Source organism: Eurytemora carolleeae, unplaced genomic scaffold, assembly GCF_000591075.1.
Source record: "Eurytemora carolleeae unplaced genomic scaffold, Eaff_2.0 scaffold776, whole genome shotgun sequence".
Taxonomy (NCBI): domain Eukaryota; kingdom Metazoa; phylum Arthropoda; class Copepoda; order Calanoida; family Temoridae; genus Eurytemora; species Eurytemora carolleeae.
Genome location: NW_019396698.1, coordinates 111241 through 126195, shown reverse-complemented (window position 1 = coordinate 126195; position 14955 = coordinate 111241). Strand labels below are relative to the sequence as shown.

Below are 14955 nucleotides of genomic sequence, written 5' to 3'. Positions count from 1 at the left end.
GATATTTCAAAGTCAGACCATTTGATAATACAAAACCTATATTTTGAAATACGTCAACAGGTTGCTAAGATTTTAGGATTAGCAACTTTGAATTTGAATTTTATATATTAGATGAGGAGAATTAAAGTTGAACTTAATAGATGATCATAAATTACGATTTTTTCTATTTTCCCCCATTAAAATTGAACCCACTTGACTTAGAATCTCAAAGGCTAAAAATTTTCCATTGACTATCCTGAGTTCTTCAATTAAAATTTAAGGCAAATCGGTCATGTGGTTCCTGAGTTATGATCGGAAAAACAAATAGACAGACAAGCAGAGATTACAACTTTATATATATAGATATTTACTTATTACAATATATTTACATATTTGGTCTGTTTGGTTGTTGGTTTGTATCCAAAAAACGTTAGAACAGCTGAACCGACCAGGCCCACATTTATTGTATTAACTAAAATTACCTCAGGAATGGTTTATGGCATTGTCAAAATTGAAAAATTTAACAAATGTCGATTTTCAGAACTTTGTAAATTCATTATAAAAAACTTTAAGAATCCGCGAAATTTTAAGTTCTACAATAATTCAAAAACCAACTTGAAAACAACATTTTAAGCTTAGGTTGTTCTTAGAAAAAGTTCTATACTAAGTATAACAAATTATAAAACTTTATTTTTTGCGACCAAAAATTTCATCTAATAAAGCTTCTCCACGGAAATACTTAAAAAAAAAATATTTATCTAAATTAGTTATTCCATTCATAGCCTCTTTCACTTTGAAAGCTATAAGGAATACGTTGGCTAAAAGTTTGTGTATTCAAACAAAAAAAACACACCATTTGGTCCTGATATGGTAAAAGATCATTAATTAACCCACATTTGCCCAAAACTACAAAATACAATTGAAAAAATGTCTAACGGTAAAAAGAATATCGAACTTGTACTTTGCAAAAGAGTAATAAAGATATAAAGATATAGTAGTAACTAACAAGCTAAAGGGCCCAGCGTTGCCCGTGGAAAAAAATTGAGAAAAATTTGAAATAAAAATTTGAAATAAAAAAAAAAATTTAAACAAATTTCTAATTTTTTTTAGCCTATAACACTCCCCGGCCACCCACGAGTGTCCACAAAAAATTTCAGCCCAATCGGTCCAGCCGGTTGGGCGTTTATATGCAAAATATTTATATACGAATGTCTTGTTTTATTTTATAGATATGTAATTTTTATCCGTTTTTATCTTTGAAATGTAGATTTGAGGATTTAGTTAAATATGGATAAATTCGTAATATTACATGATGATGACACCTTATCTCTCTCTCCTTCCTTATTTCAGAAACTTCTCAAATATATTTAAAAATTTAAAGCAGGGAAGTATACAGAAGGAGAGGGGGGGGGGGGACTATTGGAGCAGAGCCCTTTCTTTAGGAAAAGTGGAAATTATATTTAACCTCATGCAAAAAGACATAAAAGTTTAGCTCCCGGACATTTACCTGTTTACGCCCCTGATGTAAAGATTCGGGTTTACCCATGGGCCATGATAGAGTACCAAGGAGTAAACTAGAAAACTAGGAAATATCTGGGGTTCTTTGAACCCTTCCCTACGTTTTCCAAGACATCTCCTCCTTACTTTGATGGATCAAGTTAGGGACAGGAATTCACCACTGCGCCGCGCTGGTCAAAATATTGACATGTAAAATGTAAATGTCGGTCATACACTACTGCCTACTTTTACCGGTAAAATATTAAAACATGAGATAAATACATAGTGTCCTATTAAACATGAGAATCAAAAGAAAACCAACTATGATGTAAAATATCCATTAAAGCCTTTTTTTACAAAAATGAATAGTGCAAGCAATCATAATACTTATACTGCTGAAGTAAGATTTGAAGAGTAAAGATTAACTCTTTCTCAGCCTTATCTTAATCATTATTGCGTAAACAAATTAAGTACAAAAATACTACAGTTAAACCCTAAATGAGCCATACATAGAAAGAATTTATCAAATGTCGTCTTCACTATTTTAATGGGTTTTATACTATTTAACGTAAATCTCAGTATTTGAGAAAATAAATAAATATAGCCATGAATATGCGAGAACAGTTTTAAAGAGCTCCATATAATCATTTAAATTATTCCATTATGAGAAAGTGAGGAATACGACATTTGATGAATTTTTTCGATGTATGGCCTATTTAGGGTTTAACTGTAGTTTCTTCTGATAAAGGAATTGAGTATTTGCCACTAACTCAAAATTTCTAATTCTTATAGCTTTGCAACCTGATAGTGTAATCCTTAGATATTTCAAACTTTAACTATTTTATCTAACAGAATTCATAGTTTTAAATATCTAATGTCCACGACATTGGGTTGCAAAGATAAAGTGAATAAAAAATCTGCATTTATGGCAAGAACTCAATTCCTTTAACGAAATTAAGACTGACATGATGATTTATGCTAATATTATGTTTTCAACAAAGTACTGACTGTCTGTTTGTCTGCGGCCATATTTAACGGTCGTCAGAATATTTCAAAGTATTCCCCGTAGTAATTTCCGGTTACGTATCACGTGATCTTTGAGGGAAAGCATGAGAACACTAAATTAGTTAATTTTAGCATTTTAAATTTTTTGTATTTTGAGGACTCCAAACAAATTTAAAGGTGCATAAATGTCAAGACCTGAAAAAATGAGAATAGAACGAATGTTTGGCAGTATTTATGTAGACAAGTTTGTTGCATTTAAGCATTGTTAATTTTTTACTCTATATCTGTTTTCTTTAAGGACGACCTTGAAATTTAACGATCTAAGTTTTGAATTTGGGTTTATGCCTAATATATCACAGTGGTACCCACAAAGGATGAGACTTCAGAGACGACTGTATGGAATTTATACTGTCCTGTTTCTTTATGATTCCCTGCAACTGTAAACTTGTTTTCATTCTCAGTCCAATTATTTAATATGCCATAAAAAAGACTATATTTAAGCCATAAGACTTAGTTTAACCTTATATTCGTCAAGTTTAAGTTTTAGGTCGTCTTTATAGTCTCATCTTTGTGGAAACCCTGTTTTACATTAATATATAGGATTCATTTTTATATTACTATATCTGGTCTAGAGGGTATATATTGCACTTTTCACAAATACTTAACCAATACTTTTCCTACAAAACACAAGGGTTCCGAGCAGGTTTATAGTACTATATCTGGTCTACTCTACAGGGTATATATTGCACTTTTCACAAATACTTAACCAATACTTTTCCTACAAAACACTAGGGTTCCGAGCAGGTTTATATTACTATATCTGGTCTAGAGGGTATATATTGCACTTTTCACAAATACTTAACCAATACTTTCCCCACAAAGCACACTAGGGTTCCGAGCAGGTTTTCCTGTTCTTTAATGGAAATATAAATATGGTTACAGTGGAACCCACAATACTGTAGAATTGGAAGACGAAACTTAAGCCATTTTGTATGTATTGTACAGGGTAACTCACAAAGTGAAGTGTGTCTTAATACACTGTACATAAATTGCACAGTTTCTGAGTTATTTTCTTTGGACTTAGTGAAATCAAAACTTAGGTTTAACAGTCATATTCCTTTCTTAAAGTATTATGGATCCCACTGTTTATCAATTTAAGACTTTTTAATTTTCAAAACTGAATCTATTTTTAATGATACATTTGCGTACATTTGTTTGTAAAATATGCAGTACAGTACACCGGTACATGAATACATAAACACGTTTAATCACAGAGGGTTTCATTGAATTCATGAGCAAACGTTTAACGAGTTGAGCATTCTGTATCTGACAATTTTCCTAGGGTTTACAGAAACCCTAGTCCTAAATTTTCACTTAACTTTGGGACTAGAAAGGACTGAGCAGCGTAAATAAAGGACTTTCGAAGTTGCCCTTGTAGAGTGGCATGTTCAATTAACAACGATACCCTTCTTCTGATCATCAATAAGGGAGAGTTCCTATTTGTTTCAAGCTGGAAATTGAATGCCGCGGTTTACGTCTACACTGTACAGTCCCTTTAATCATATAATGACTTTAAATCATAATGCACTAAAGTCCACGGAAAGATGATCTAGATAATCCGTCCTGCTGATCCTTCCCTTGTTTACTCTGGTTCTCTAGAGCCAACTTTCTGCTCTTTGCTTCAGCTTCTCCTTTCTCCCATCTCTTCTGTCGGGCATAGAACTTATTAAAACTATTCCCGATAATTGGGATCGGTAGTCCGATCACTAGCACGCCAAAGATCGCACAGAAACAACCGATCACTTTACCCATCCCGGTCACAGGACTCACATCACCGTACCCAACCTCAAATAAAAATTTAATTAATAAAGAATTTTTAAAAAGATTGTTAATGATTTAAATATGTCACTTTTTAAAATTATTACCCCCCCCCCCTTTTCTTATATAATATATATTTTGTAAAAATGAAAAATTCTAGGTTTTGTCGCATATTTGTTTTTGCTTTATATGAACAGTTTAAAACATCAGGAAAAAATATCAATTTTCATGGTTGATAGAAACTTATTTATGAATTGTGGGGATCTTTTTTCCCAGTCATAACAATGTGTTTATGCAATATATTTAATTAATATTTGTTCTAAAGAAATGGATAAGCTTCTAAGTAAAGTGTTAATAATGTGATGTGAAAAAACAAACAATTTACGCATATTCAAGACATCCTTATTACGCTCAAAGTAAATAAAGTTGATTAAAAAGATTCAAACAACGTTTTAAAAAATTGTTTTATTAAATACCCAAAATTAGAAATATCGTTTTACATCATTAGACTGCAACGATTGGAATAGCGATAGAAAATTAGAGTTTGAGGCGAAAAACCACATTGATGGGAGTGTATACAGAAATTAGAGTTTGGGGTCGAAAAATCACATTGATGGGAGTGTATACAGAAATTAGAGTTTGAGGCGAAAAATCACATTGATTAGAGTGTATACAGAAATTAGAGTTTGAGACGAAAAATCACATTGATGGGAGCATATACAGAAATTAAAGTTTGAGGCGAAAAATCACATTGATGGGAGTGTATACAGAAATTAGAGTTTGAGGCGAAAAATCACATTGATTACAGTGTATACAGAAATTAGAGTTTGAGACGAAAAATCACATTAATGGGAGCGTATACAGAAATAAGAGTCTGAGGAGTAAAATCACATTGATGGGAGCGTATACAGAAATTAGAGTTTGAGGTAAAAATCATATTGATGGGAGCGTATACAGAAATTAGAGTTTGAGGAGTAAAATTACATTGATGGGGGGGNTTAGAGTTTGAGGCGTAAATTCACATTGATGGGAGTGTATACAGAAATTAGAGTTTGAGGCGTAAATTCACATTGATGGGAGTGTATACAGAAATTAGAGTTTGAGGCGTAAATTCACATTGATGGGAGTGTATACAGAAATTAGAGTTTGAGGCGTAAATTCACATTGATGGGAGTGTATACAGAAATTAGAGTTTGAGGCGTAAATTCACATTGATGGGAGTGTATACAGAAATTAGAGTCTGAGGCGTAAAATCACATTGGTGGGAGTGTATACAGAAATTAGAGTTTGAGGCGTAAAATCACATTGATTGGAGTGTATACAGAAATTAGAGTTTGAGGCGTAAAATCACATTGATGGGAGTGTATACAGAAATTAGAGTTTGAGGCGTAAATTCACATTGGTGGGAGTGTATACAGAAATTAGAGTTTGAGGCGTAAATTTACATTGATGGGAGTGTATACAGAAATTAGAGTTTGAGGCGTAAATTCACATTGATGGGAGTGTATACAGAAATTAGAGTTTGAGGCGTAAATTCACATTGGTGGGAGTGTATACAGAAATTAGAGTTTGAGGCGTAAATTTACATTGATGGGAGTGTATACAGAAATTAGAGTTTGAGGCGTAAATTCACATTGATGGGAGTGTATACAGAAATTAGAGTTTGAGGCGTAAATTCACATTGATGGGAGTGTATACAGAAATGTATCAGAGAGTTTAAGGAAATAACTAACTTGTTAAAATGGTAATTTTATAGGAAAAAGATATTGCAAAGTTTAATAAACAGAATACAGTTTTGAAATGTTGGAAGTTTTATTAAAGGTTTTAAGATAAACCTGATTAACAACATTATGCATATATAATATTGTTCGGAGTTCTATAATTTTACTCTGAAAGCATTGAACAGTTGAAAGTATCAGACTCAAGGTTATACAAACATCAATACTTCACAAGAACACAGACAAATATAATTTCACATTTTAAAACAAACTGATTTTTAAAAAGCATTTTCATATTAATTTTTCACTTAATAACCTTCTTGTAGATCATTCTTATCGCTGTTTTATGCTAAAGGTAGGTTGGGAGCTTTAGCATTTTTAAACCTAGCTAAAAACATTCCCGTGGTTCCACCAAGTTAGAACTTTTATGTTCTGAATCTTAGGATCAATCATTAATCTCCAACTTATGCAAACCTTCGAAATAATTTCATTACTCTTCCTACCCAGAGATTTAAAAGCTTCGGCTCGAGTCTTAATTCTTTAAACGCAGCTTTAAGACCCAATCTTAGACCCAATTCTGACGACAGCTTGTGTCACGTGATTGACAGCTGCGAGATCTTAGGCTCGACTTGAGTTAAGCTCAATGAAAATAAAACCGACCTTGGTTGGTTTTAGTGGAGAATAAGGCTCAATGTTGGGTCTTCTTCTCATCAAAACCCGGAATGCCCCAATTCCAACTATGAAAATCCGCAAAATATAACAATAAACCGGTTTTATGAACTAAACTCTGTTGAAAATTAGAGCAACTTAAATCCTAAGGCCCGAGCCGTAAATAAGGCGCAACAACAGCTTAGACCTGAGTCGTATTTACTTGAATTTTTTAAATTTCAGCAGGGATAACTCAAACGAGGGGATCAAGGATTGATTCTTGAATTTAAAGTGCCCGCATTGGATATCAAGATCAAGTGTTCAAGGTAAGGAGCATCCAATACAAAAGTTCCCTCCTGTGATGGCAAAAAATGCTAGGACGTTCAAAGCACCTTTTTAAAACCTTTACTTAATAAATAATTTTTATGTCGCCAATGTTTTAAAATTAAAAAGATGACTGTAAAAAAACTGGGGCCGGGAAAGCATCAAAGAACATTTCTAAATGTTAACTACTATGTAAACTGTGTAATTATGGCAAACTAGAATATGTGAAAATATAAAACTAAGAATAGTTTAGAGCTGAGCTAAGTTGCCGAGTAATTATATGAGTTTGAGAAGGGAAAGGAAGGAAAGGTGCAAAAAGTGTAGCAGGAGTAAAAGCAGGACGGTTTATATATCAGCATACTCCAGGTAGACATTCAGGGGGGTTACTAGGAGTAGAAGCAGGACGGTTTATATATCAGCATACTCCAGGTAGACATTCACGGGGTTACTAGGAGTAGAAGCAGGACGGTTTATATATCAGCATACTCCAGGTAGACATTCAGGGGACTAGGATTTATATATCAGCATACTCCAGGTAGACATTCACGGGGTTACTAGGAGTAGAAGCAGGACGGTTTATATATCAGCATACTCCAGGTAGACATTCAGGGGACTAGGAGTAGAAGCAGGACGGTTTATATTTCAGCATACTCCAGGTAGATATTCAGGGGGGTTACTAGGAGTAGAAGCTGGGCGGTTTATATATCAGCTAATTCTAGACATTCACATTACCTTGAGTACATTCAAAACAGGTTCTATATCAGCATGACTCCAGGTAGGGATTGAGGGTTAGTGAAAAAAAAATCCTTAAAACATGAGTCTACGCATCGTCATATAATTTTGAACAAAACAGAACAGAATATTTTGTTCAATTTGATTTTGTTTTCTGAACACAGTACAGAGTACACAGCTTGAAACATAAACAGGAAGAAACAGCAGGACAAAATAAATAGTTTACTTACAAAGTAACAGGAAACAAACAGACAGACTATACACATTAGTTAGGACATGTGTGTGGATTATGATAAGCCTATTCATCTCGATCTTGATTCTGTTATTTTACCGCTCAATTGATCTTGATTCTGTTATTTTACATCTCAATTGATCTTGATTCTGTTATTTTACAGCTCAATTGATCTTGATTCTGTTATTTTACAGCTTAATTGATCTTGATTCTGTTATTTTACAGCTCAATTGATCTTGATTCTGTTATTTTACAGCTCCTTTGATCTTGATTCTGTTATTTTACAGAATAATTGATCTTGATTCTGTTATTTTACAGCTTAATTGATCTTGATTCTGTTACTCTGAGCTACTTAGATTTGAATTCTGTTACTTTAGCCTCCATTGATCTGAATTTTGTACTTTGAGCTCCAAATACCTTTATTCTGAACGTTGAGCTTCTTAGATCTGGTTGCTTTGCTTAGAGCTCCTTTGGTCTGACATCTGTTCTGTTATTTTAGCTAGATTATGTACTTTGAGCTCCCTTAATCTGGATTATGTAATCTGAGCTTCATAGATATTGATTACATACTTTGAGCTCCCTTAATCTGGATTATGTAATTTGATCTCCATAGATATTGATTACATACTTTGAGCTCCCTTAATCTGGATTGTGTAATTTGAGCTTCATTGATAAAGATTACGTACTTGAGCTAACCTCAATCTGGATTATGTAATTTGAGCTCCATTGACAAAGATTACGTACTTTGAACTAACCTCAATCTGGATTATGTAATTTGAGCTCCATTGACAAAGATTATGTACTTTGAACTAACCTCAATCTGGATTATGTAATTTGAGCTCCATTGATAAAGATTACGTACTTTGAGCTAACCTCAATCTGGATTATGTAATTTGAGCTCCATCGACAAAGATTACGTACTTTGAACTAACCTTAATCTGGATTATGTAATTTGAACTCCAATATAGATATATAGATATTAAGGGTGATCAATATTGGAATTAAGCCAACCACCCACAGGGGGTTGCTGCGTTTCTACTTAAAAAAAATATTGCAATCAAAAAAAATTTCAATTAAATTTTGGAGAAATCCCCGTAAGGCCCAAAAAAATATTTTGAAAAACTTCGTGTTATACATCCTTTTCTTTGAAATTTTATGGTGAATTCAAATCTGAAAAGCGCTTTTTAAAATATCAAAAATAAAAGAAGTATATAGCCAAATACCGGTCCAAAATGTTTTTAAAATATCAAAAATAAAAGAAGTATATAGCCAAATACCGGTCCAAAATGTTTTTAAAATATCAAAAATAAAAGAAGTATTAGCCAAATACCGGTCCAAAATGTTTTTTGGTGAGTTTTCTATCTCTAACTCATTCAATATCTGTTTTTTAAATCGCTTTTCAGATTTGAATTCAGCATAAAATTTCCAAGAAAATTATGTAAAACATGATGTTTTTAAAAATATTTTTTTGGGGGGCCTTGCGGTGATTTCTCCGATATTAAATCGTCAGTTCACAACCGTATGGACGATTTTGAATTTTTCTTTATTGCAATATTTTTATTAAGTGAAAACGCAGCAACCTCTGGTGTGCTGTTAGCTGAATTCTAAAAAAAAGTTACAATTCAATCACCCTTCATAAATATAGATTATGTACTTTGAGCTCCTTTGATCTAGAGTTTGTACTTTAAGCTATACCAGCTAAATTATGTACTAAAAGCTTTCTTGATCTGGATTTTTCAGAACTTATAACGACGTAAATAAAAACTAATTTCTGTAGATCAGACTTAAAGGGAATTGGGCGATTAAAAAAATGACTGAAATTTTACAGATTTTTCGATAATCCGAACTTTAATGGAGCGGAACGTATAAGGTGTCAAACAGACGGATCAGACAAGTAAGAAAATGTTGGCCGACAAACATAGAAACTAAAAGAGAGTAAAAATTCCGACACGTTTTTTCATCCTCAAATATATACGAGACGTCAGAAATTCAAGGTTTTCAAAATTTTCCAAAATTTTCAGATATTTTTTAGCGATGAAAGCAGACAAGGATTCTCACACAACTAGTGTTGTATTCTTAAACTTAAACATTGTTTGAGGAGGAGTTTGATGACGTCCTAAGAAAAATGTAAAGTTCTGCGATGAAACCTGAGAAGTTACATACGGAAAACTGAAATATACTTTGGCTAATGTTACGTGGGAACAGCAGTAGGCAGGGAGAGATAAATCTACGCGCTCAGCTGTTCATGCAGGCAGGTCAGCCTTGTCCTGCCCTTTTATCATTCTACATCATAGACTAAATATCTCACAAACGGAGCAGAACGGATTTTTCATTTTCCATTCTTCCTTCTTAAACTTATGGTTTTGATACGTAGCCTTTTTATGTTTTATCTTCCTGTTTCGTCTGTTTGATATTTTATTCGAATCTGATGAATTTTAGCCATATTTCATCTATTTGAAGGGCACCATAATCCGAACTTTAAAATCCCGAGGGAATTTGAAAGTTTTGAACTATATAAAAATAAAAGAATATCTAGGGATCTCATCCGTTTTAATTTCACAGATTCTGTAGAAGGGGAAAAGTTCCTGGATTTCAATAATAAAACTAAGAGATATTTTAAGATTTACAATAGATGTTCAAGAGATATCGTTAGATAAGGGTTGAGGAGATATTGAGATATTTAGGTTCAGGAGATATTGAGGGATTTAAGTTCAGGAGATATCAAGAGTTTAAAGTTCAGGAAATATCAAGGGTTTGGGTTTAGGAGATTCAAAAGTTTAGGTTTATTGAGATATGAAGAGTTCAAGGTTCAGGAGATAACAAGAGTTACGGTTCAGGTTATATCAAGAGTTTAATGTTCAGGAGTTTAGGATTTAAGAGATATCAAAAATTTAAGTTTCAAGAGATTAAGGTTTAAGAGATCAAGAGTTTCAAGTTCAAGAGATCAAGAGTTTCAAGTTCAAGAGATATCGATCAATTGAAATAACGTGTGCAGTCCCTTTAAGGTTTAGTTTATCAAAAGTTTAAGATATAGTTGGCAGCCCAAAGTAAAGGATTGGTGAAAGTAATCAGATATCGGAAAGCAGCTAGCGTAATAGAATGTTAAAAGTATTTCTAAAAAATCTGCTCAAAACTGCAATTCACATCCTCAAGTTACTCAGACGGTTCGTTCTAAAACTAATCCTACTTGAAAATATCAAAGCACAATTAGGAACATAAACAACACCAACCTTACCTTTTATAAATATCCCCTTTTGTTAAAATTAATATCAATATTTTTCACAAAAAAGAAACATGTATTGTTTCTTGGATTTTGAAAATCTTATATTATCATATTAAATAAAATATTAAAAAATCCCAATATTTTCAAGAAACCAGGGGAATTGTTACCGCTACAGTACAGATAGTACCTTTAAGATTAGCTCAGTTGGGATCCTAATTTTAACGAATTTGTAATATTATGTGCATTCTAACATCCGTGAACAATCTCTTTAATAAAACTTACCGTTGTCATCGTGATGATTGCCCACCAGTAAGCATCGAACATTGTTTTGAAGGTCGAGTCATTGTCCTCCTTCTCGAACACGTAGATGAGGGAGGCGAACATGATGGCCCCCATCCCGAGGAGAAGGAAGAGGAGGCCCAGCTCCTTGTAGTTCGACTTCATTGTGTTCCCCAGGGCCTGGAGTCCGGTTGAATGTCGGGCTAACTTGAAGATCCTGAAATATTTATGTTCATACAGGGTTACCCTCAAAGGATGTAACTGTAAAGACGACCTGAAATTTATCTTAATTCTTACCAACTAGATCAAACATTTTTAGTCTTCAATTTAATCTAAAAGGAGTAATTTGAAAAATTCTGATATATTGTTGCGTGTGTAGTTTGGTTCACTGTACACACCTTACGGACTTATACATACACTTACATAGTTTACATGCACTGTACACTGCTGAGGATATTTAACGTGTACATAAGTGCACCTTACCCTACATGGCCTACACAGCTAACATGCTCAATGTAGTATTTCTGTATCGTGAAACGTAACTCCTGAGTTTCATTTTCGTGGTTTACATAATCATGTAGTTGTTAATTAAAAACATTGAAAGTAAAGTGAGAATATAAATGTAACAACGTGAAGAATAAAAAAGTATTATCCTGACCTAAATTTTGGGCTCTGTGCTTTAAAGTGTGAAAAATATAAATCCGAAATCATCTAAAATAAATGTAACACTTTTCCCGGTAGTTTCCCCGCAGTGTCCGACACCTCTACTTTACAGCCTACCTGGAGTAAATAGAAAACCTGAAACTGATGAATTGACCTGACAGCTAAACTATTTCATTGAGTTTAAGTAGAGAAAATCTAGGAGCAAGGAGGAAGGGGGGGGGGAGATAGGTTTAGAATAGCTGAAAACTTTAGACTTTTTTACCGGGGCACTTTTTTTTGCATGGAGGTGACAATTTTACATGTTCTCTTATTTGTATATATTTAAACCTACCATAACACTGCAGTGTCAGACAGGAGAAAAACGAAAAAATAAACTGTTAATTCAATAAAAAATTTTTTTTTAAATCAATTCTATAATACCCCCAAAAATTTAATAATTAATGAAATGGTTTCATGGTCCGCGGGTCTTTACTTTTGATCCCTTTACCTTATTAAATGAAACTATTTTTTTATTTGATATTTTATATACTTTTCTTGTTTGGCTATACATTCTTGGCGTTTTTTAATTGTAAAAAAGATAAATAATTAGTTCATTCAGCATTTTTGTGGGCTTTTGAGCGAATGATATTTATTACAGCCACAGAAAATACTAAGATTAAGTTAGTTTAGCTTTGTTTTCTTTAATTTGATTTACAAAATATACCTTGCAAAATTTCCCGGCTTAATACGCCGCAATAATCTGGAATATTCCTGTAGGAATAAAAACCTATGACGGAGATATACTCATGACTATTGTATTAGCGGCAGGGTTTATGACGTTATAGGAAGAAAGTTCTAGTGTTCTTTGTGCACTTGTTAAGAATAAATAAACTTTAACTTAACTATCGTATTTCCGTACAGTTTCAAGGTAAAAAAGGAGAATCCATAATTCATGGAATATATTTAGCCTGGAAACCCAGATTTGTCTGGAATTCCCCTGCAAGAGTCACCCTACTCAACTTTTAAACCAAGCTAAAAACATTTTGTGGTTCTACTACATGATAATCCTTTTCCCTCTATAGTTCCAATATCTGTTAATCCTTCCCCTGTATAGTTCCAATACCTCATTCTCCAGTAACTCCAATGCCTGAAAATCCTTCTCATGTATAGTTCCAATACCTGATAATCCTTCTCCTGTATAGTTCCAATACCTGATAATCCTTCTCCTGTGTAGTTCCAATACCTGATAATCCTTCCCCTGTATAGTTCCAATACCTGATAATCATTCTCCTGTATAGCTCCAATACCTGATAATCCTTCCCCTGTATAGTTCCAATACCTGATAATCATTCTCAAGTAGCTCCAATACCTGAAAATCCTTCTCATGTATATAGTTCAAATACCTGATAATCCTTCTCCTGTATAGTTCCAATACCTGAAAATTCTTCTCATGTACAGTTCAAATACCTGTTAATCTTTCTCCTGTATAGTTTCAATACCTGATAATCTTTCTCCTGTTTAGTTCCAATACCTGATAATCATTCTCCAGTAGCTCCAATACCTGAAAATCCTTCTCCTGTATAGTTCAAATACCTGTTAATCCTTCTCCCTATAAAGTTGCAATACCTGATAATCCATCTCCTGTATAGTTCCAATACCTAATAATCCTTCTCCTGTATAGTTCCAATACCTGATAATCCTCAATGTTTTAACAATTCTAGCAAGCTTGAGAAGACGGAAGTACTGCGCCGTCCGGCTCACGTCCCCTGCAGGCAAACACATAGTCTGTACTGTACATATGTACTGGCACGTGCACTTACATAATTTAAAAAAAGAAATATCATTGCTTTTTTGTATTGAATTTGGAAAGATTATTTGTTGTATTTGTTAATGATTTTTTTTTTGCATTTGAATAGGAACTTCGAATAGCCCATGGTTTTAATTAAGATTCATGTTCTTTGTACAATCAAGCTACCATGTATTTAAATGTACAACGTAATCAAGTATAAAAGTCTGTTTTGTATATTATTCTGATCTACTTTATTAGTGTTATTGATAACATTTAGATTATCATTAAATCCTTACTATTGCATGCTAGTTATCAATTTTATTATAATTCCAAAATAAAATATCAAATTTTTGAAAACTTTTATATTTGAAATTGTTAAATTTTTATGCTTCTCTCAAATATGTAAAAACTAATTTTATTTTGAATTAGGCAAATTTTTCAATTTTGCACTGTCTTAATTCAAAAATACTATTGAAGCCAAAGGTTAACGAAAAAATCACCACAAAAAAATCGGGATTACGAAATTCGAATCAAACAGGGATGTCTATTGTTTAAACTTACAAATTTTTCATAGTGTTTTTTTTGTAATACGTATATTTATTTTTCAAAGGTGGAATTTTTTTATTTTTTATTTTTTATTTTACCGATTTCCATAAATCTTTTTAAAATAGACATATTTTTTTCAATTTAGAATTTATTGACAAAGTTAAGAACATTCCCGGTATTCCCATCAATTTTCCTAATCGTATTTAAGGCAAATTGGTAAAGAGGTTCCAAAGTTATGATTGGAAATCAAACAGAGGTATCTGCTTTTTACATAATTTCGCTTAAAAATTTTGAAGAATGCCAACTGTTATTCTGTTTTATACTGATAATAATTCTTTAAATCATTCAGTTCCGGACTTTCTAAGAGTTAAAAGAAACAACATTAAAGTTTTATTCATCATAGTTTTAAGTTTAGAAAGAGTCGAATACGACTGGACTATTCATGGAATTCAATTAAGAGTTGAATTTGTTGAATTAGAAACACGAATACCTTCGAAGCAATGACCAGAAAGGTTTCATGGTC

At 32.8% G+C, this 14955-nt stretch overlaps 1 protein-coding gene across 1 annotated transcript in view; it reads right to left on the bottom strand.

Moving 5' to 3' along the window:
- Nucleotides 1-3642: 3642 nt before the first annotated feature.
- The window catches only part of LOC111707527 (potassium voltage-gated channel protein Shab), a 21351-nt gene continuing 10038 nt past the window's right edge, over nt 3643-14955 (bottom strand). Inside the window, exons 12-14 of the mRNA XM_023480641.1 lie at nt 13788-13863; nt 11459-11672; nt 3643-4326 (exon numbers count right to left, since the gene is read on the bottom strand). Of these exons, the coding sequence (XP_023336409.1) occupies nt 4069-4326; nt 11459-11672; nt 13788-13863 (548 nt within the window). The 3' untranslated portion in view covers nt 3643-4068. The remainder of the gene's footprint in view (nt 4327-11458; nt 11673-13787; nt 13864-14955) is intronic.